Source organism: Psammomys obesus, unplaced genomic scaffold (assembly GCF_907164565.1).
Source record: "Psammomys obesus unplaced genomic scaffold, mPsaObe1.curated_primary_1811, whole genome shotgun sequence".
NCBI lineage: Eukaryota > Metazoa > Chordata > Mammalia > Rodentia > Muridae > Psammomys > Psammomys obesus.
Window position 1 is genome coordinate 54,393,451 of NW_026585895.1, and position 21,235 is coordinate 54,414,685.

Genomic DNA, 21,235 nt, shown 5'->3' on the forward strand with positions numbered 1-21,235 from the left:
CACACACACACACACACACACACACACACACACACACACACACACACTCACTCACTCCGTAAACACTGAGCTTGCTTCCCCCCAGCTCTACAGAGCACACCCCTGGAGGCCTGTGGGTGGGCATGCTAAAGGCTGTGGGGGTGGACGGCTTATTTGAAAGCCCTTTCCCACCCAACCCCTGGGCCCCTGGGCTTCCTTCCAAAGCTAAAGCTAGGTCCCTGGGAGAAGCAGTCTCTTTCCTCAGCTTTGCTCCTGAGGCTACTCCAGTCGGACTCCCATTCTGGCTTGGGCAGCCTTGACATTGGCAGGCACCTTGGCTCTACCACAACCTTCCTCTGAGCCCAGGAATAAGAGACTATGTGTTCCCTTCCTAGCTCCCCAAAGCTTCCCTGTGATAGGAATAAAGTGGGCTGGAGTAGAGCTGGAGGCAGCCACCCTGGCAGGAAGGGTGTGCTCCAGGCACTAAGAATAACCAAGGCTTCCAGGCAGCATAGGCCACCTGAGCCTGTGGCAGGCTGAGGGTGTTTCAGGCTACTTCCTAGAGCCTCAGGACATGAGTGCCCTCCCTGCACACAGACTCTTAAGCCTAAATACACTCTCTGTCTCTGGATCTCTGGCAGGCGCCACCCTCCACCCACTGGTCACACCAGTCTTTTATTTGACCACTGAGCTACTGACCACTGAGCTACCCAGCGACACATTTCTGTGTGGCGCCAGGAAAGCTGAGTGACTCCAGCAGTTCTGAGCATCCAGGCTATGCTGTAGGTCCCAGCTGGGCCACGCCAACCCCCTGCCAGGTCTCCAGTCTAGCTTTAATCAGGATGCTAAGCCCAAGTAGGGTAGGTGGCATCTTCCTGCCCAGACCTTTCAGAACACTGGGCAGATGCTAACTCCCTGCTATCTTTTCCACACTGGATCTACAGTTGTGTCCTGGCCACCCAGCGTATCCTCCAAATGATGCCATTCCCCAAGAGCAGGAATTGAACATGTGCTCCCTCTCACACTGTCCTGCCCCCAGTACTGAGGCCTTTCCTTTGGGACCTATGCTGTGGGAAAGCTTGGGGACTTCCCAACCGTCTCCTGCCAGGCCTCACTTCCTTCACCTCAGGTCTGCCACCCCCAGGAGGCCTCTTAGACTCTGAGACACATTAAGTGGTTACTAGCTGTACCACTTCTTAGGCTCGAGGCAGAGAACTCCCAAACTGGTGTCCCTGCATGGTTCCCCAGGTTTGGGCCAGCACTCAGACTTTCAAGAGCCTCTAAGCAACTGCTGAGGTATGGAATCCCTGTATCCCTGGAGTAGGCTAGGTAGCCCAGCTCCTTCAGCTGTGCAGCCAGGTCTCAGGAGGTCCAGTAAGGCAAAGGGGCCTGGGACACAGAGAGACAGCACCTGAAGACTTGTGACAAAGGTAGAAACTGAGGTCCAGAAAGAGACAGCCTATCTGCAGAAAGGCTGACCTGGAGTGCCTATGAGGGCTCTCTGAGGTGCGCCTAACAGTCCTGAGCTCTACGCTGTAGAGTGCCTGGATGCACAAGGCCAGGTAGAAGGCCCTGCAGCTTACAGCTTTGCCTCCCTGACTAACCAGCTCAGCCTCGCCCCCACAAGCTGCCAGGCTGCACGGGCAGAGAGAGGAGGAAGGGCTCAGTCTTCATGTTTACAACTGTCCCTTCAACTCAGCAGATACCTACCGTGTGAGGCACCTGTACCCTTACATCAGCACTGTCCAGTGGGGAGTGGCTGCCCTCCCGGGCTCTCCTCTCAGTGGCATCAGGACCTTCCTGGTACTTCCTGCTCCTCATGGGGAGAGGGAGTGAGTCCCTGCCAGGGCCTCTCCAGTCCCCTGCATGGTGGGTGTCTCCATTCTGCTCCTGGAGAGGGAAAGGCAGGTTGGACATGGACCAGGGCAATTTAAAACCAAAGTGCCCCCTCAGCAGTTGGTCCAGTTGCCCCAACTTCGTGTATGCACACAGTAGGCACCCGGCCTCTGAAGGAAGAAACAGAAAGTAGAGAGGGCACAAAACAAGGCAAGACCGACATTTGAGCAGTGCCAACTTCCTTAAATGTCATCCTTCTAGTGCTAGGCAACATAGGTGACCATAAGTGTCCCTGACCTTGAACTCATGTTGTGTTCCAAAGACTATTTATCAGAGAAGCAAGGCTACTGCCTAGGGCCATGTAGTGCCCACACCAGTTCCCCTCGGGTTGGGAGTTTTCTTCTCCAACAATAACAGCTGTTCTCCCCTCAGACAGAGCCCAGGAGCACAGGGTAAACAGAAACCCAGGACATGCTCCCAGGAGGAGGTTCACACAAGAGGGTACAATCAGAGCACCTCAAGGGGGAACAGTGACAAACGGGCTCCTGGAGGGCCTCAGGCTGCTGGGAACATTTATCTCCCGGGTGACGGGGCCCAAAGAGGGTGCTGACAGCAAATACTGCACACTGGGCTCATTAACCTAGAGGCCACATGTTATGTGTCTGCTGCCGTCTGTTCCTCAGTTCCTAGGTCACCCGCCCTGACCCGCAGCTCACCCGGTCCAGGGGGAGCCGCAGCAGGTCCCAGGTCTCAGCGCTCAGCCTCTGTGTCCTTTTGGGTCTAGCTCCTGGAAGAGATCACAGTCCATCAGCCTAGTGCTGGCCAAGCAAGGGACCTGGGAGAACCACCCAACAGCACTACATCCCAAGGACAGTTCACATTCCCCTCTTATGAAGGGAAATCCAGTGTCTGTCTGAGTGCCCACTGAGGTCCCTAACAAGCTTGTCCGAGCTCTGGGCACCGGACAAGCCAGGCAAGGCTTAAGGACAGATCTGACCCGGAGAAGGGTAGAGCTAGCTTTGGTGTCATGTCCCCCCTCCCCTGCCAGGCACTAATGGGATTCTCTGCCAAGCCATGCCCTGTGCTTCCCACTGACTTAACTGACACCATTCCCTCTGCCCAGAAGTCAGCCATAACGTCCCCTCCATGTAAACACATGATCTCCCCAATCCTACTTCGTAAATCCAAATGAGGATGGGGTAGGGAAGAACATTTGGGTTCCTGGGCTCACTGTGGACCACCTAAGCTGGAGTAACAATGTCATGGCTCAGCTCAGTCCTGCTGCAGAGGACTCTAGACACCGAACTTGGTGTGGGCCTGGCCTGGCAGATGATTTGAACTAAGCCCTGGGCTCTCACAGGAGACTTGTTGACATCCCCCAGACCCACAAACACAGTTGTGTGGGCTGCCACCAGCCCCAGGGATCCATGACCTTCATTTCTAGGTAGACTGGGGAGCAATTCCACCCTGGTCCTCAGGTCTCCAAGTCCTTTCCCAGCACAGGCAGTGAGGGGCAGGAGACTGGGGAAGTGAGCCTGGCTTGAGCAGCTGCTTTGACCACCCAGGGCCCAGGCCCTGGGAGAGTCAGCCAGGCACTCTGAACCCATAGCAGAACCAGGTCAGCTAAGCCACAAATGGACAATTCAGGATGGACCCAAGATGTGAAGAGACAATACAAGGGGAACCCTTGGGGGAGAGCCAGTGTTGGCCCCAGTCCCTGAGGAGGTGGCTTGAGACAGGAGTAGAGAGTGGAGTATGCCTCATAATTTGAAGACCCAGCCTCTTCCCTTCCTCGAATCACCAGTTCTCCAAGGAACTGCTGGCCTGCCACAGAGCAGGACCTTATTTAACAGCCCCACACATCCGCACTTGTTCAACCCCCTCATCGGGCCTCCAGTCCCCAGACAGGTGCTAGACAGCTAGTGCTCAGAAGCATATCATACAGTGTCTACATATTCAGGGCGGGGCGTGTAAGGCAAAGAGGTGCAGTGAGGAGCGCAAGCCAATGCTGGCAAACACAGGCTTGATGCTGGCATTGCCCTACAGGGCTCACCCCCTAGGAGTATAGGACAGGTAGGGAGAACTGCCAATACCCTCTGACCTATCCACTGTTGCATTATGGGACAAAGTGACCAGCACTGCACTCCTGAGAGCAGCAAATTCAAAGTCATCCTTGGCTACATGGTTAGTCTGAGACCATCCTGGGCCACATTCTCAAAAATAAAAATGATGGGAGAGAAATGAGGATTAGTGCATGGCACACCCTGGCCTCTAGCATGGTCCCATGGATCTTTAGCCTCATGGCTCTAGACCAGCCCTAAGTGAAAATAATACAGAACATCAAATATGCAGTGAGACAGGGAAGGCCGATCAGAAGGGGGACATGGGACTCCATCTCCTGTCCAAGCTGGGACTTTGGAGAAAGCCTTGTGTCCTGCTCTCAGGTAGCTCAGAAAAAAAAAAAATCCTAGTAGGAGAAGCCACCTAGAGGGATGTTACTGTGGAGGGGCCCAATAGGGAGCCCACAAACTAATCCCCTCCTCGACAGGTGTGGATCTGAGCACCCAGGAGGGCTCTGCCTACTGTCTCTCCTGCCCTCCTCACAAGCTCCCCATAGCCACAATCAGCCCCTGCTCATTTAGGTGCAGCTGCAGCAGCCGTGAGCCACAGGCTGCTGGGTGCCCACTCCATGCCCTGACTAGGAGAGAAGCTCTGAGGAAGAATCCCTGAAGACACACAAAGCATGAAGACAGCTTTTGGGTCCCCCACATGTACTAACAACTATCAGGATGAGTCCTGTGGAGAGCAGAGAGGGTCCTCCATGGTAGCGCTGTACTGGACCCAAGCTCTGGCAGAAACCAAGCAATCCTTCTGAACCACAGCCCACATCTGGCTCAGAGAGGACACCTCCTTGTGCACAGACAGGGCGGGAGGCCCTCTGGGCCCAGCTAAATGAATCCTCTGTCTTGAGTCAAAACAGTCAGGGCAGTACAGTGCAAATGGCCATACCTCCTTGGCTGAGCCATGTTCACTGTTGCCTAGGACCCTGATCCTTCTCCTTCAGCTTCCTGCCCATCCTAAATATGGTCAATATCTAGAAACTTCTCTCTTATGCCTACCCAAGGTGGACAGTCACTGTCTTGTGAAGGCTCCTGACCTCTGTATCATGAATGTTCCTTGTCCCAGCCCTCCCTCCAATGGAAAGCATCCATCCCCAGTCCATGATGGCTCCTACTGGTAGTTTTACCTCCAGGGATCTAGAAACTGGCCTTTTTCTTCCAGGGGACCTGTGTCAGTTCCTCACCTGTCCCTTTAGTCCCTTCTCCATGCCAGGAACACAGTGAGCCCCTGACTAGACCTGCTTCCCTCTACTGGTCTGCAAGTCCGCAAGGTCCTCCCTGTGGCCCCAACAGCTACAGACACAACTGTACAGCAGGCTCAGCACTCAGCCCATTTGTCCACTGTCACTCAGCACTACTAGCCAGCCTACCTCCAGATGAGACACTGAAGCATGGGGACTATGGCAGAGAGCCAGGGCTGGAGCCCACAGCCTACCATGCCCCTCAGACACCACACACCAAGCATATCCTTGATCCAGAAGTGGAGAAGGACCTCCAGGGTATTTCCCATAGGACTTCAGAGAGCTGCCCAGTGCTGATGCCACAGTGCTGGTCCCAGAGGATGAGAGGGGTGTGACCCAGGCCCAGCAAGTTTGGCAGGGATAAACAGAGCTAGCTTCTCTTCTCCCTTGCATGCACACCAGAAGGGCACACAGAAACTCTGCCTATATGCATCCCATATCGCTGCACTCTGGTTGGCATGGACTGCATATCCAAGTGTGTTATAAGCATCTCTAATGTCTACCCAACCAGAGGGACTGGGCAGAGGAAGCAGCTGGCAGGGTAGTGCCCCACCGACTTGGTCACAGTCTGGGCTGCTGTGTTGTTGGCTTAGAAGGCGCCACCAAGGGGAGGTAAGGCCTCAGGGAATCAGGATTCTATATTCCTGCACAAGAGGCCCTTGTTTATACCAATCAAGTCAGGAGAAAGAAAAAATAAAAACAGAGCCTTTGTCCTGCCTCAAACCCACTGGCCACCATCACACCTACAATGCCCACCATGCTCAAGCACTACTCATCTCAAAACACCCACCACTCACTGCCTAAAGCCCACATGCATGTCTCTCCCCATTGCCTACTCAAATCATTCCCACTCTTTCAAGCCATCAATGAGTGCCTTGTCTTACAGCCCCACAGGCCACACTCACATGTAAATACCATACCAGACTGAGCCCAACAACTGAAGGCTACAACCCCTGTGACTTTCCTCAGGCCAGGCAGAATAAATTCCCTAGCCCCAGGAGACCATCCATCTGCAGCCCTCCTGACTGTGTCCTTTGGTGTGCCCACCTAGGCCCCTGCTCCAGAACCACTCAGACTGACTCTGGGTATGCCCCTGACTAGCTCCTAGACAGTTTACAGGAGGCAGGGCTGGCCTTTCTCAAGTGCCTCAGCTAAGTCGAGCTCTCTCCTGGCTTCCTGACCCTGCCCATTCCTGGCTCACCTGAGTAGGGGTCGCTCGCCGGACCACCCAGACTCTCACAGTGCCGGCCTGTCTTCAACAGCTGCATCCCAGGACTTGGTACCAGATCCCTCTCCCTGATGTCCTCCTTGGAGAAGAGACTTCTCCAGCATCCAGGGCCCAACCACTGGCCACAAGTAGCTCTATAGGGAGGAGGCTTCCAGGGGCCCCAGCTGGGAAGGGTCTGGCATGCAGGGCAGAGCAGAGCAGCCAATGTGGGAAGGACAGAGCTGCCTTGTCCCAGGCCATTCACTTGTGACTTGCCCCCCTTTTCATTAGCTTGGAGGAAGAAAGAGTCAGGATGAGGAGCTGGCTGCCTCTGTGGGAATCTTTCCAGAGGCTGGCCACAGGCTCTGGGCTGTGCTAGGAGCTTTGTAGAGATCTGTCTACTCTGGGAAAACGGCAGCCAGGGGCTCACACTGTGTAATCCCATCCTACCCATTAGCCACTGCATTTCTTGCCGCACAGTGGTGGAAGGCCCAGAAGCCTTTGCTCCTCTCCTGTCCCCAGCCTTATTTTACAGGCCAGGGCACACTGAGAAATTCCAGGCTCGGGGCACCAGGGGCTCTCATCATAGCAAGTATCCCTTTTGGATGGCCAGAGAGGCTGGAGTCAGCAGGTGTCCCCTGGGGAAAGACTCAGGAGGAGATGGGGGCTCCATTCCTGGCACTCTCAAGAAGCAGGGGACAGCTGGTTACTTGCTGAGGCTTGCCTCTTTCCTGAGGCCCCATGGGTCTCAAGAAGCCAACTCAGCAGGGCACTCTGCATCCACCCAGCCCCGCCTTTGTGCATATTAATGTATTTGTTTTGTGGGGAACATTCCGTCCTTTCATTCACTGTGTCTGTTCTGCATGGGACAATCATCAGTCTGAATGAGGTCACTGAAGTGGCTTTGCTTGATTAGTGCTCCAGCCAGGCACTGGCCCACTCCCGCCAGCGTCCCAACAAGCCCCTCCTATAGATATGATGATGGACATTCTGGTGCTGGGCTGCTTAGGAAGGAGCTATTTCCTGTCTTCTTGCCATCAGCCCTGTGGTGGAGAGGCTCTAGATGACCACAGATCCTCGCTCCCTCAGGGACAGTGCAGAACTGGCCACCATCCCTCTGCCGTTGGTATTCCTGGCTACGTCATTCTGGCCCTACTTCTTTCAGTTGCCCCTTGAGGTGACCTACAGGAGAATAGTCCTCATAGACTCATGCTTGTATCCTTGGTCCCCAGAGAGTGAGACTGTTTAGGAAGGATTAGGAGGTGTAGCCTTTTTTGAGGAGGTGTGTTACTGGAAATTTTGAGGTTTCAAAAGCCCATGCCAAGCCCATTTTCTCTCTCTCTGCCTGCAACTTTTGAATCAGATGTGCTTCCTCAGTACCATCCCTGCCTGCTGGCCACATACTCTCCACCATGATGATAATGGGATAATGGAGTAAGCCACTGAAACTGTAGGTGAGCTCCCAATTATATGTTTGTTTGTTTGTTTTTGTTTTGTTTTGTTTTTCATAAGAGTTGCCTTGGTATCCCTTCACAGCAATAGAGCAGTAACTAAAACACCTCTGATCCCTGATTTGCCCCAGAACTCTGGATACCCTATCTTTCCCACATCATACTGGAATGCAGTTCTGTGTCTACCTGACTCTCTACTCCCACTGTGAGCTCCCCTGGGCAGTGGGCGGTGTGGTCTCTCCTGGGCTCAAGACAAGGGTGAGAAGAGTAGGTGCCCAGATAGGGTACAGCCTCTTCTCTTACTGAGCTGTTAGTGGCCCCCTTTCAGAGAGACCTACCCCGAGCCCTGAGCCAAGGGTCTGGCCTGTTGATTTAACCCTATGTCTTTCCCCCAGCTCTTGCCATATCTTTTATCAAAACTTGCTCTGACTGTATCTCATGCTGAGGCTAGACACATGAGAAAGTAGATCTCAGCCCTCAGAACCAGAACTCACCTTGTGCCTCATAGCCAGCCAGATCCGGCTTCTCTGCCGCTGCTGGGCTCGTCAGGCGACCCAGTGCCAGCTGCAGCTGAGCAATATTCATGCGGGCTGTGAGCTCTCCATTTCGGTCTCCAATCTGAAGCAAGCAGGAGTGGGTAGATGGGTGGGTGAGGCTTAGGATTGTGCTCTCCATCTTAGTAATGGGGCTCTAGCATACCGTTCTCGACCTGCTGGACAGCCTGGGCTGACCTCAGTCCTTTGGATTTCTGAGATAGCCAGTCTCCATTACTACCAGAAAGTTGATGCTCAGGGTCTATTCCTAGGTGTCTGGACAGCCTTGATTCCATCCCAGAAGTGCTCAGGGTCTTGGGAAACCTCCTGTGAGTGGTCAGCTTGGCATTGTCTTGGGCTCTGCCTGTCTCAACTGTAGGGGCCTGTCTTCTCTTAGGCTCCACCGGCCTCAGGATCCCAGTACTGAGGCTCCACCAGTGGGACCCTCCTGAGTACAAGTCCAACATGAGGATCATAAGAAGCCATGAGACCCCTGCCTGCACCCATGGGGATGTGGAGGAGCTAGTCACCTGTGGAAGGATCTTTAGGAAGTGTCTCTTCTCTAGACCATCCTGTCCTCCACCTGAACCTGGCTGCCCATGAAGCTCTTTCTGATGCTCTAAGCGCTTGATGTCCACCCTTAGTTAGGGGGGCCAGGATGTCCCTGCACTGTCCATAGTAGGATGGGAATGAACAAATGGGTGGGAAGACTCAGCTTCCTAGGGAGGTGTCTCTAGGAAGTATCCCTAGGCAATAGAACCCGCCTCCCTGGTCCAACTCCAAGAGGTTACTCCCAACATCCTCATAACCCAATATGGCCCAGTTCCATCAGGGTTGGAAGAATCCACACAGGGGACACCAGCATTCTAAGAGTAGAAAACAGGTCCTTGCTTTCCTATAGACCCACTGACCCTTATACACAGATGATGTGGAGACTGTGACTTTAGGGACCCAGTGTTCAGAAAGGCCAGTGTGAACAGCCCAAGAAGGAGATGATGAGCTGCTGGCAGGCTAGGGGAGTGGCTAGCAGAGGCCTAGGGGAGTGGGCATGGCTTACCTCCTGGGAGATCTGCAGGTGCTTCTTGGCAAAGGTTAAGGCCTGTGCCGGGCTCCCCATGGACACATAGGCATTCCCCAGGCTCCAGCACGCCCGGCCCTCTCCCACCCTGTGGAAGGTTAGACAATCACACCTGCCTCCCAAGACTGCCTGCTGCCCCAACTCCCTGACCCTCTCCCAATCCTGGTACATAGGTATCAATAACACAGTCTCCTCAGCCAAAGGGGCCCAATGGCCCTTGCCATGGCGCTCACTGTTCCATCTCCTTTAGGGAGAAGTGCCAGCCAGCTGCACTTTCGTTTTTTTCTGGTTGAAAGAGTTAACTCGATAAATCAGAGTATCTTACCAGCTTACCCCGGGGCCAGTTGATGCTTCCATAGGGCCCTCAGGGCCCAGGGCTTGGGTACTGTTGCTCAAGGCCTGGCTCGCCCCCTAGTGGCCAGTAAGGTAATCTCTCCTGCGGCTTGCTGCGTGCTCCCACACCAGGTACAAAGAGCCATGCAATCAGGGACATTTAGCTGCTATACATTGCTATACAGCCACTATCTCTCCCTAGTTCCAGGACACTTTCATTTCATGCTCTTCCCACAGAAGCCCTGGGGACAGAGCAGCTCTTGAGGATAACCCTCTATCATAGCTGCTCCCAGGTCCGTGGCTCTGAGACCCAGCTACAGCAGATCTGCATGGAAGATTCCAGAGTTGGAGGCCACAAGATTTATGTTGCTACGAGGAGAGAGATGCCAGTCTGAGGGATGGAAAAGCAGGACCCCCGGTCTTGCCAAGGTCCCTTCGAGCTTTGAACCTACCTATTTGCTTAAATTGTTTCCCCCTGAGGGATGGGCTGAGGGCCCAGGAGGGAGGCTGCTCTGACCATGCTGTGGTCGGCAGGGGAAGCAGCTACTCATACCCGGGCTGTCACCGCAAGCCAGTCCCGGCCAAGGCCTTGTTCCCACACACCTATCAGCCAGCTCCTGGGCAATGACCAGGTGCCGCAGGTGGTACTCAGCAGCGCGCTCGTAGTCCTGCAGCAGTGTGTACGTGTTGCCCAGGCTGTAACAAGCCTGCGCTTCCACTGCCTGGTCCCGGAGCTGCCGAGACAGCTGCAGCGTCTTCCTGTGCAGAAGGGGAGAGTCAGTCCCTGAGGGGGGTAGAACTGTCTCCTCAGGAACGCAGCCACAGCACTTGACCCACAGCACCAGATGCATGTGGGCACATGAGCTCCCGCTGGCTAAGGAGCTGGTAGGCCACTCACCACTCTGAGCTGATGATACTCTACAGGGGATGTCCACAGCCCAGAACTGTGAGATGGGCATGTAGGCCCCACAAGAGGCCTGGTCAGCTTCATCTAGTGGCCACCCCTCTACCCAGGAAGCAGCTGACTGAGAACTGGCACACAGGTTGGGGATACCCACAAGCTTCTGCCTTTTTCAGGACAGCCAGAGTCCCCACCCGGCTCCCAGGAATGTAACTCGGGAGGGGCATCTCTGCAGCCTGGTGCTCAGTGCACCCCAAGACTGTCCTATGGGATGGGCACATCTGTGTGGCCTGGTGACTAGTGCACCCAAGGGCCATCTTCCCTGCTTACTTGTAATGTTCAGCAGCCACATCAAAGCGCCCTAAGAAGATGTGGGCATTGCCCAAGTTGCTGTATGCTCTCCTCTCAGCTGCCTTGTCTCCAAACTCCTTGGCGATGGCCAGGCGCTGCAGACAGACCAAAGCCCAGCGGTCACCACATAGCACTGGAACCCTAGGAACACAGCGATGCCTCCCTGCCCGAGGTGCTGGTTGGATGTCAAGTGGCCCGGGGAGCAGGCAGGAACCACAGGACCAAATACAATATGAGCTTGGGATCAGTGGGGCACTTCAGCTGCCCTGCTATTAAGCATTTGGAGGGGTGACCCTGACTAAGCCTTCCTCTTATAGCATAACCCAGAACCCAGACCCAGCTCACCTCTTTGTGGAAGGTTGTAGCCTCAGTGAAGTTTCCCAGCAGGTAGTGGGTGTTACCCAGGTTGCCATAGGCCCTGCCCTGGGCCGCCCGATCGCCGAGTTCCTTCACCAAGGACAGGTTCCTCCTAGGGGGTCAAGTGTTTCTGAGCTGTGTTCTTTCTAGCACCAGGAAAGTGGCTACTTTTGCCTCCTCCTGAGTCTGGAAAGCACTGAGAGGCTCTCCCAGGAGTAAGCCATGAATCCAGGGTGGCTTGGAATGGGTTCTTTGGCTCACATGATATGTGAGCCTCATGATGTGAGCCTCATGGCTGGAAGTCTGGTCAAAACTCACCAGTCTTTGATGCATTTGTGGGAGGGGAAGGGTAGCCCTAAAGCAGTAGGGCTGAATGTACGTGAGGGTGTTTTGTGTCTGGGGATATTGCCCACCCCCCTACCTGGCACACGTTGACTCAAGTTTACAGCATGCAGAGGCATTCAGACAAGCTCCAGGCCCATCAGTCCTCACCCTGTGGCGCCAGACCCCCCCCCCACTCACTCACTCATAGAACTCAGAGGCCCTGTGCAGCGTCTCACGGACATCAGGTGGCAGGTGCCCAGGGTCCTGTGCGGCATTCCAGGACAGCTGCTTGCCCTTGGCATGGTACACATTTCCAATGTTGTAGAGTGCTCTTGCCTCCCCAACCTGTGGGCAGCAGTGAGCTATGGGGGCAGGCTCTACAGTCCCCCAGGGAACTCAACCCAAGGTGTACTTGGAGGAACTGTGTTCTAGTCCCACTGAGGAAGGGCACTCCCACTTCTACCTCCGCCACGCCCAGTGCTCTGTCAGCTAACGTTTGAAAGTAAAAGGCCCATCAGGGATGGAAAGGGCAGAGGATCCAAGGGCCCAACCACCCACCTTGTCCCCCTGCTCCTGGGCAATGTCCAAGTGTCGCTGGCAGCAGACGATTGCCTCATCAAACCGGCCTAGGACCTTGAGTGTGTTGCCGAGGTTCCCACTGGCCTTGGCCTCTCCCATGCGGTCACCAATGGTCCTGGAGGGCAGGAAGGAATAAGGAGCCAGTCAGGTTGGGCCCTGAGCTGAGCAAGGAGCAAAGAAGCCTCAGAGAAGGAGAGGCTATGGAGAGTTAGCTCCTCACACTGGTGAACCACTGGTACCAGATCTGGACTGAGCGCTGAGGACAGGATGGGGGAGAGGCTCTGGTGTGTGGGTTACCAGCATAGGCAGGGCTGGAGAATTCTGGCCCCCATCTAGGAAGTCAAAGTAGCTTTGAGGCCTCAATAAGGAGCTGGGTTCGTTGACTATAGAACAAAGGAAAGGCCCTGTAGGATGTAACAAAAACTAAGAGTCAAAGGCTAAACAAGCCTGGAGACAGCGGGATAGAACTCTGGAATGCTGGGAAATTTGAGAAGGGCACGGGCAGGAGGGAGACCATAAACCTTCAAGGAAGAGCAGGGAGTTCCTGGAGTTAAGACCACACCTTACAGAGAAGATGGTAAGAGTAAGCCTTAACCCAAGATCCCAGAAAAGAAACAGCTCTGGGTGGTAGAGACAGTCTTAGGGAGAGTGAGTCACAGCAGGCCAGACAGAACTCATGTTCACGTACACAGGTGCACACACATGCAGGAGCACACATGCACACACTTCCACACACATATCTTAACTTTAACACTGACCTCTAACAGGTCCACAGATCCCACTCCAAGGCCAGGACCCCCTTCTAGGCTTTCCAGGCTCTGACATACCTGTCCCTTCCAACCTCTCCAAGGGCAGGGCGCCAGACCAATGCCATCAGGCCACAACCCACCAGTACTTACCGTGCCAGCAGCAGGTCATGTTTGTGGAACTGCAGAGCCCGGGCATACTCCTTCAGGTAAAAGTAGGCATTGCCCAGCTGGCTATAGATGGCACTCAATGTCTTCAGGTCCTCCGTGCCCACCTGCACAGCAGCCTCAAAGAAGGCCACTCCTGCCTTGAAATCCCCTGCCTTGCACAGCCGCTCGCCTTCCAGTGCCAGCTCCAGACAGGAGGCCTCCATCCTGCGCAGAGAAGACGTATCATGACCCACCCGTTGGGACCCTCTTGGTCCCTCAGCAGCTGTAGCCCACATCACAGCTGTGTTCACAGATATGCCTGCTGGAAATCATGCCTCAGAACAGATACTAAACCCAACACTGCCCTAGCTATGAGTCTGACCTTTGCCCCTTCCTCTGTTTTCTTTTTGTTTTTTTCAAGACAGGGTTTTTCTGTGTGGCCCTGACTGTCCTGGAACTCACTCTGTAGACCAGGCTGGCCTCAAACTCAGAGATTCTCCTGTCTCTGCTTCCTGAGTACTGGGATTAAAGGCTTGTGCCACCATTGCCCAGCAATTCCTACCTTAATATCTGTCCCTTACCAGCAGAGACCAGGAGCAGCCATGGTCTAAAGGTTTCATATATAGGGCTCTAAGATCCTCAGGCTATGGTGAAAAGTGCAAATGTCCTTGTGGGAAGTCCCAATCTCAGGCCCTAAACATGACCCCCACACCACAGTCCCTAGCCTATGCTGCTCCTGTGCTCCACGCCTGGGGACTTGAATAAGCAACTGTTTTGTTTCAGACCAACTTGTCACTTTTCTCTTCACTGTTTGACTCAGGGTCTCTCTATTCTCCCCAGTCCCAAATAACACTCTTGCTTTGACCTTCCCAGAAGCTAGAGTAACAGGCATATAGCATTGGGCTTAGCTCTGATTGAGTCCTTTTTTTTTTGGTGTGGGGGTGTTCAAGATAGGGTTTTTTTGGGTAGCCTTGGCTGTCTTAGACTTGCTTTGTAGACCAGGCTGTCCTAGAACTCACAGAGATACGACTGCCTCTGCCTCCCTGAGTGCTGGGATTACAAGTGTGCACCACTGGGCCCAGCTCTGACTGAATACTTTTAAAGCCAACATCAAGTGCCCAAGATGCTGACCCATCCTCTGTGTCATGAGAATCAATCAACAACCCAGAGCAATGCGGGGAAGGGTGAAAATCAAGGACAGAGATGCTAAGCATTTTAACCAAAGGTTCTTTGTCACAAAGTGCAGAGCCATGTCCTCTGTATTCTGTGTTATCAATGGGGCACTCTGAACTTTTTCAAGATAAGAGCTCCACATGAATAGATGATGGAGTCAACAAACCCCTGAGAAGCTGGACAAGTGTCTGTATCCCTGGGCCCAGAGCACTGTGCTGGGGCAAGTCCCACCCTCCCTGTGTCCAGGTGCCCACATGGCCAGCACCCTGGTAACCAGGCCATGATGTACAATCCCCTTGGAATCTCCCAAGCCTGCAGCACCGGTGACTTCTTTTCTGCAGTACAGCCACCACTCAAAAGGTCCCTGATTTTCCAGAAGCCAACCACTGGCTGCCCTGTCCTTCTCTTCTGACACCATAAGATCAGGTGCCAAGAAATTGTGATGCCTGCCTCCACTGGCATGGAACACAAATTCTCAGGATAGGTGGGCAGAAGCCTTTCTCCTGCCTCTCAGGCTTCTGGTATCTGCTGCCATGCTGCAGTCTGGGCTCGTCTTGCTAGGGCACCTCTGGCTGTTACCCAGTCAGCTTGCTAGCTGGGACCGATTCAGTGCAGTATCATTCTCTGGGTCTGTTTGCCATAGGGAGGCTGTGGAGGCCTGCCCCTTCTAGACACACAGTTCAGACATTCCCAGCCCAGACTGAGGCCCAGGCAAAATGGTATCTGAAGGGTCCTCGGTCAGATGCTGTTAAACAGCAGTATGATCACAGAGAGAGGTATGCAGGACATTGGAAACACACTTGGCACCAGGGAAAAAGGGTTTCTTGCAGGACTTGCTCAGGGATTCCCTCCACTTCTGTTTCCTCCAGAGACCAGCAGAGCCACATGGTCTCTCAAGGGTGAGGGCAAGGCATGTGAACTTAAGACCAGGAAGCCAGGCCCTTGGGCTATCCTCTTACCCTGTTATGCCAAGAACTCCCATCCATATCTGCTGGACTCCCAGACAGCCACCTTACCAAGCCCTCTGGGAAAGGCCATCAGAGCCACGTTGGCCACAACAGCCATGGTTTCTGGGGCAACCAGCCACAAGACATCTTTTCTCCTGTGGCCAGTGCCAAGTTCTGGTTTCTTAATTAAGGCCTATCTGTTCCTGCCCCATGTGGTTGCTGAGCAGCCAGATATGGCTCAGCTTTACCGTCCTTCTAGAAGACTGCACAGGAGGGTCTGCTACATGGAGGTACTGCTGATTAGGGGAACTGCTATTCCACCCTGTCCTCCTAGTCCAAATATTTGGCACCCAGACAGCAAAGGTTTGGGAGAGGTGTTGGGCAAAGGCCATGGAGAATATGCCAGAAGGGGCATCAGTGTGGTTCCTCAGTACCAGACGGGGAATTGCCAGGACACAAAGAGACTTTCCCAAGACATTCTTGAATTGTGCCAGGCACCCATCACCTGTCACCTGCCCAACTAGCACCTTTTTCTCTGCAGGTTCCTATCCCTCCCTGACTCCAAGACACTCCCAGATCACTCCTGGACCCACCCAGGCACCCAGCCTCATAGCCTGATACCTGACTGGTCCCTACCTCTTTCTCTGCAGGTTCCGCATCTTCTGCACATACAGCCACAGCTCCAGGCCCACAGGCAGCAGCAATGGACGAGGGCGAGGGGCACCATATACTACCTTGCATACAGCCTTCTCTGCCAAGCTCAGGGCCAGAGGCTGGCCTTCCATGGCAGTGGCCAGCATCACAGAGCTCTGGCTACAGTCCCAGGGGATGTGCCAATCTCAGAATCTTAAGGCTGGTCTACACGAGACCCCAAGCTCTCCAAAGGCAGCTCCCTCCTTCCTGGGGTATGACATGGATCAAGGGATCAAGGGCGGCTCAGGCTGGATGGATGAGCACTGATGGCAGAGGGGGTGGGGGAGAGCCTAAGATAATCCTCTGCTGCCCTTCTATCCTCCTTGGGGCCTGGGCAGGAAGCATGGAACCAATCCCTTGGCAAACTTTCATGCAGCAGACCCAGAACCCAGGGACTTTAGGAGCACTAGGGCTGTAGGTAGCAGGTGCTGGCAACATTAGTGGTGAAAGAAGGATAGGTATAGGGCATAAGGACCTCCCAATCCAGCTCTACTCCCCACCTGGTGCTGACAGAGGCAGGCACAAAGCCAGAATCCCACCTGGAATACCAGCCAGGAGGGACTGTCCCACGGCTGACAAAGCTAGGAGTCTGACAACATCGGTACTTGGCCTCTTCATTCCAGGCCCTGGTGTTTGGCCTGCCCAGGATACTGGCACAGGCGACAGAACTGACTTGGAACACAGAGTCCTCTTCACCCTGCAGGACTCTTGCTCATTGCTACCCTCGCCCAGCTCTTCAAGGTAAGCTCCAGATCCCGGGTCTAACCAGGGTTCAGTCCCACATAGGGTCTGCAGAGGCTGACCCCAGAGCAGTTGGGCTTTACCTCTAGCTTCTAAGGTCCCAGTTACCTTCTTAGCCCTTTCAGGGCAAAGGGAGGAGCCCCAGGAGTAGAGGGGAGCTACCAATGTCCGCCGATAAGCAGAGGACCTCAAGATCAGTGCCTGAGGGTAGTACACTGGCGGCCTCTCATAGGCCTTCCCCTAGACCTGTCCACTTCAAGGGTTACTTGAACTCTTACCCTGGAGGCTCAAGATCAAGATCATCTGGGGTTTGGAGCTTAGTGTCTCCCGTTGGCCACACCACCTCAATCCTGGAATAGAGCAACTTCTTGCCTGGGACTTGTCACCTGGCTAGACAGACCTATTGCTGAACAGGTAAATAGCAATCCTTCACTTTTTTAAAGAGGAAGGCACTGCGCACCCCAGCTGACACACCCTCGCACTGGTAGCCAAGTCACCTATTGAGCCACTATGAAAGAATCACAGCCATGTGCTGCTTCCCTTAAAGATGCTAAGAACACAAGATGACAGTAACCAGGACCCAGTCACCTAAGCAGTGACTGACTCCCTAATGGCCAGCCACATCTCATCTGCCTGTCCCCTTAGGACTCCCAGTGTCCTCTGGTACCCACAACCAGCTGGCTCTTTAGCACTCTGGTTCTAGCTACCCAAATTTCTGCCTGCCTCCTCTTCTGCAGAGCAGTCACCTGGCACTGGTTCCTGGACAAAGGCTTGAGATCCGTGCTTTCAGCTATCCCAGATCCCTCCTGTTCAGCATCTCATAGAAGAAAGTGACACTGGCATTACCTCAACAACCAGGGAAAGTGGGAGACAGAAAGAGGTAGGAAGGCTGGGAGGGTGCATGGCAGGAACAGGACACTGCTGGAAGGGAGGGGATACCTCAGCTTCAGGAAGGTCCGAAGGGTTTGCAGGGATACCTGGGGAATGGTCCCATCTGAGACAGTGCTGAGGAGAGGACACAGAAAGGTGGTAGTGTAGGGGACCAGCATTGTTTGACCATGCAGCCACAGAGGCCTTGCCATACTGAGGGTGCCATGCCTAGCCACCAGTGGCCCCTAACCCAGGCAAACCTCTTGTAAGGCTACCCCAATGTGGGCTCCCCTGCTTACCCTCCTTTCCCAGCCTCACTCAGCACTTAGCCTCTTTGCTCCTGGGGCTGGAAAGCTAGAAGAGGACATATAAGTACTTCCTGGCTACTTGTTCATCTCTTTGGGGCCCTCTATCCCAAGCCCCTGTTCTGGCCCCAGTGCCAGCAGGTATTCTCAATGGAGACCCTCTCCACTCTACCCATGGCTCCCAGTGTTCCTGCTTCCCTGAGCCAGTTCCTCTGTCTACTCCATGAGGACCCATTTGTGGCTCTTCTCAACCCTCAACCCCATTTTACAAGTATCAAACCCTCTCAGTCAGATGTCAGTGAGAATGGGGCTGCTCCTGGGAGGGTGGATGGGACAGAGAATGTCTCCCACAAAGACATCCTGTTTCAGCCCAGAACAGCCACAGGAGCTGAATACAGTTCCCCTAGGCACCCATGTATCCAAGCAGATACAGTCCTCGGCTCCCATGCCAATATGTAAGCGTCCCTGGACATACTGGGGTTTATAAGGAGACAGACAGGCTTAGATTTCTTAGTTTTAGTTCCAGGGGCCACAGGTTGCTGATGAGACCTTTCTTCTCTGAACCCTCTCTAAAACCTGTTCAAAACGCATCAGGTACTTCACATCTGCCTAGCCTATCAAAGCCAGGGACTGGCTGTCTAGGCCTGGCTGTGACTCCTTAGATGGAGAACAAATAGCTCATGGGCCTCCTGGAAGGCCCTGTGTGAAGACTCTTGGCTGCTCAGCTTAAATCGGGTCCCAGCTCAACCTTCTGGGCTCAGCTTGGGTTTCAGCCTGGAGGGATGCCAGGGTGAACTCAGGGCCTCAACCAGTATCCTGAATATTGTCCCTAACCAGTCTTCAGGGCCGGAGTTCTGCATAGTGCCCACCTCAAGGGAGACCTGTGGGCACTGACACAGCTTGGAGACCTGTGCTCTGAAATATCCACCTCCCTCTCTTATACACAGACATGCACACACACACACAGCAAGCTGCCTGGGAGACACCTTCTCACAGGTGGCTAGCTTTTAGGTACATGTGACCCTGCACAGTCTCCACTCCCAGGGGACTTTGGGAAGAAGCTGCCAGGAAACCTCTTAGCCCTGCACCAGTATGCGGAGGCAGACTGTAGGGCTCAGGAGTGATCTCCAACACCACACAATAGGGACACTGTCTCTGAGCTGAAGTAGAGTAGAAGGGGAGAGCAAGGTCTCTTTTCACCAGCCATCAAGCTCTCATTTTGCTCTTTGGAGGTACTAGGCAGAGCTTGGCTAGCTGATGAACCACCTCACTTGGGACAGATTTCTTTAGGGTCAGCCCCTTGCAGGGAGGCCCCAGATTTGGCGTTTAGGAAAGGTGAGAGTCAGAAGCTCACTGCAGAGTGCTAGGCCTTCCTCTAGGGCTGGTGGCAGTCTGCAGCCTGCCCAGCACTCGGACCCTTCCAGCGCAACCTGAGGCCAGCGTGAACTGGCAGCACCCGGTCCACTTCTGGGGCCAGCACCTTACTGGGAAACACCTCATCAAGCGGGAGTCACCAAGGAGGCATGCAGCCAGGGGCAGGGCTACCCTGTCATCCCCAGTAGGCGTGGACACACAGCACAGACCGCTGGATCACCTGTGAACCTGCCTGGAAGGCAAGTGCCTTTGTAGGGAGGCACACACCCACCTGCCTGGCCCAGGCCCAGCTCCTGCTGGCCTGGGGCTGGGGACAGCTAATGATGGCAGGGCCCCATCATGACAGCATGCCTGGGTCGTGGCCACGCACCGGGTCATGACAGTGTCGGGCCTGAGAGGGCAAAGAGCCCTGACATCCAGGCTACTCAGGGGCCCACAGAGCCTGGTGGAAGGCTGCCCATCTCATAAGGCCCTCTGACATCACGACGGAGCTGCAAGCATAACCCAGCCCCCAGTCCCTCTGCCGCGGGGCCGATGTTTGGGCCCCGTACCATTACCGCTCCCTGCGCAGATGCAGGGAGGCGCGTCCCCGGCCACGTTGCGCGCCGCCGCAGCCTTTGTTCTGGGCCGGCAGCCTCCCGCCCACGCCCGCCGCTCCGGTCCTCGTCCCCATCCCGGTCTTTGAACTACCTGGAGTAGAGGCGCCTGGCGGCTGGGCCCGGGAGCTCGTCGGCCGCGGGCGGGGCCGGGCTCGCCATGAGTCGGGGACGCGCCGAGCAGGAGCACCGCCCCGCGCTGCGGCCGTCCGCCCGCCGATCTACCCGCCTGTCCGCCTGTCCGCGCAAGACGCCGAGGAAGTGATGTGCTGGGGTGCCGCCGCCCCTCCCGCCAGAGCCGTGATGTCACCGCCGCCAGGCGGAGAGAGGGTGGGGAGGGGCAGGCGCCCACCGGCCACCACTGCGGCAGTCCCGCCTTCCACGGGGTGGGCGGGGCTCCCGCCCTGTCTTTGAGGTCCAGTGCAGCAAGAGTCCTGGTTTAGTCTGGACAGCCAGTGCTGGGTGCTCTTTTCTTTGGGGGAAGATCTGCTAAGCCTCTGGAGTTCAGTGCTGCGATGTTGTACCTCCTTTCTTACACACACCAGAGCCTGCACTCTGGCTTGGGCTGTTGAAATCTCTTTGCCTTTGCTGTCACCCATCCCCCACCCCACCCACCCCGTTCCTTTCCTGTCACCTCTTGTGGGATACAGGCCATGAAGATGCACGCAGGGCTAAGGAGAATACAGGTCTTCCAGGCTGGGGTTTGGGGGGGGGGGATGCTGTGGGGCTCTGGGCAAGTCTCTGCCTTCCTAGGGCTTTCACCGTCAGACTTCCTGTTGTCAGACTGCATGTTGTCACTACCTGTGAAATGGACGTGTTTGAAAAGCAGAACATCAGGGGTCCACCTGGGAGATTGGTGGTACTCAGTCATCTGCCTATCCTCTGAATTCTCCCAGGACCCTGAGGATCTGGACCCCTGAGTGATCTTTCTTTATCTATGTAGCTTTGGCACCTTCACCCCAGCCAACCCCCAACCAGCACTAGGGCACCCTCTGGACACACCGAAGGCCTCAAGACAGCCAGCCCAACTGGGACTCACCTAGCACTCTACTCCCCTCTCCAGTCCTGTCCCAATCTTCTTAGAAAAGTAGCTGTGGCCTCTGTGTGACAGGGACGAGTGAAGGTGCAGACAGTGGCGATGTCTTTGGCAGTTTTTCTGCATCCCTGGCCCCTGGCCTGAATCTGGACACCATGCCAAGGTCACCCTAGACAGACCCTGCAGACGCAGCCCACAGTACAGTGGCTTTGGGCAAAGAGAAATGGCAACAAAAACAAACACAAGATAAAACGGGTCTGTTGGCCCTGAGCTAGTTTGTTTTCCTAGGGAAGAGCAGGAGCAGCAATGAGAAC

General features: G+C 54.8%; 1 protein-coding gene across 3 annotated transcripts in view; it reads right to left on the reverse strand.

Moving 5' to 3' along the window:
• The window catches only part of Gpsm1 (G protein signaling modulator 1), a 26,235-nt gene extending 6,151 nt beyond the window's left edge, over positions 1–20,084 (reverse strand). The window contains exons 1-11 of one of the 3 annotated variants that reach the window (XM_055599866.1): positions 19,980–20,084; positions 13,190–13,411; positions 12,270–12,405; positions 11,914–12,056; positions 11,376–11,499; positions 11,010–11,125; positions 10,382–10,537; positions 9,425–9,533; positions 8,329–8,452; positions 2,532–2,602; positions 1,690–1,869 (exon numbers count right to left, since the gene is read on the reverse strand). In XM_055599866.1, the coding sequence (XP_055455841.1) occupies positions 1,690–1,869; positions 2,532–2,602; positions 8,329–8,452; positions 9,425–9,533; positions 10,382–10,537; positions 11,010–11,125; positions 11,376–11,499; positions 11,914–12,056; positions 12,270–12,405; positions 13,190–13,411; positions 19,980–20,047 (1,449 nt within the window). In that variant the 5' untranslated portion in view covers positions 20,048–20,084. Of the gene's footprint in view, positions 1–1,689; positions 1,870–2,531; positions 2,603–6,377; positions 6,476–8,328; positions 8,453–9,424; positions 9,534–10,381; positions 10,538–11,009; positions 11,126–11,375; positions 11,500–11,909; positions 12,057–12,269; positions 12,406–13,189; positions 13,412–19,979 lie in introns of those variants that run through there. The other 2 variants (XM_055599869.1, XM_055599867.1) reach the window with 2 other exon arrangements.
• Between the last annotated feature and the right edge of the window lie 1,151 nt (positions 20,085–21,235).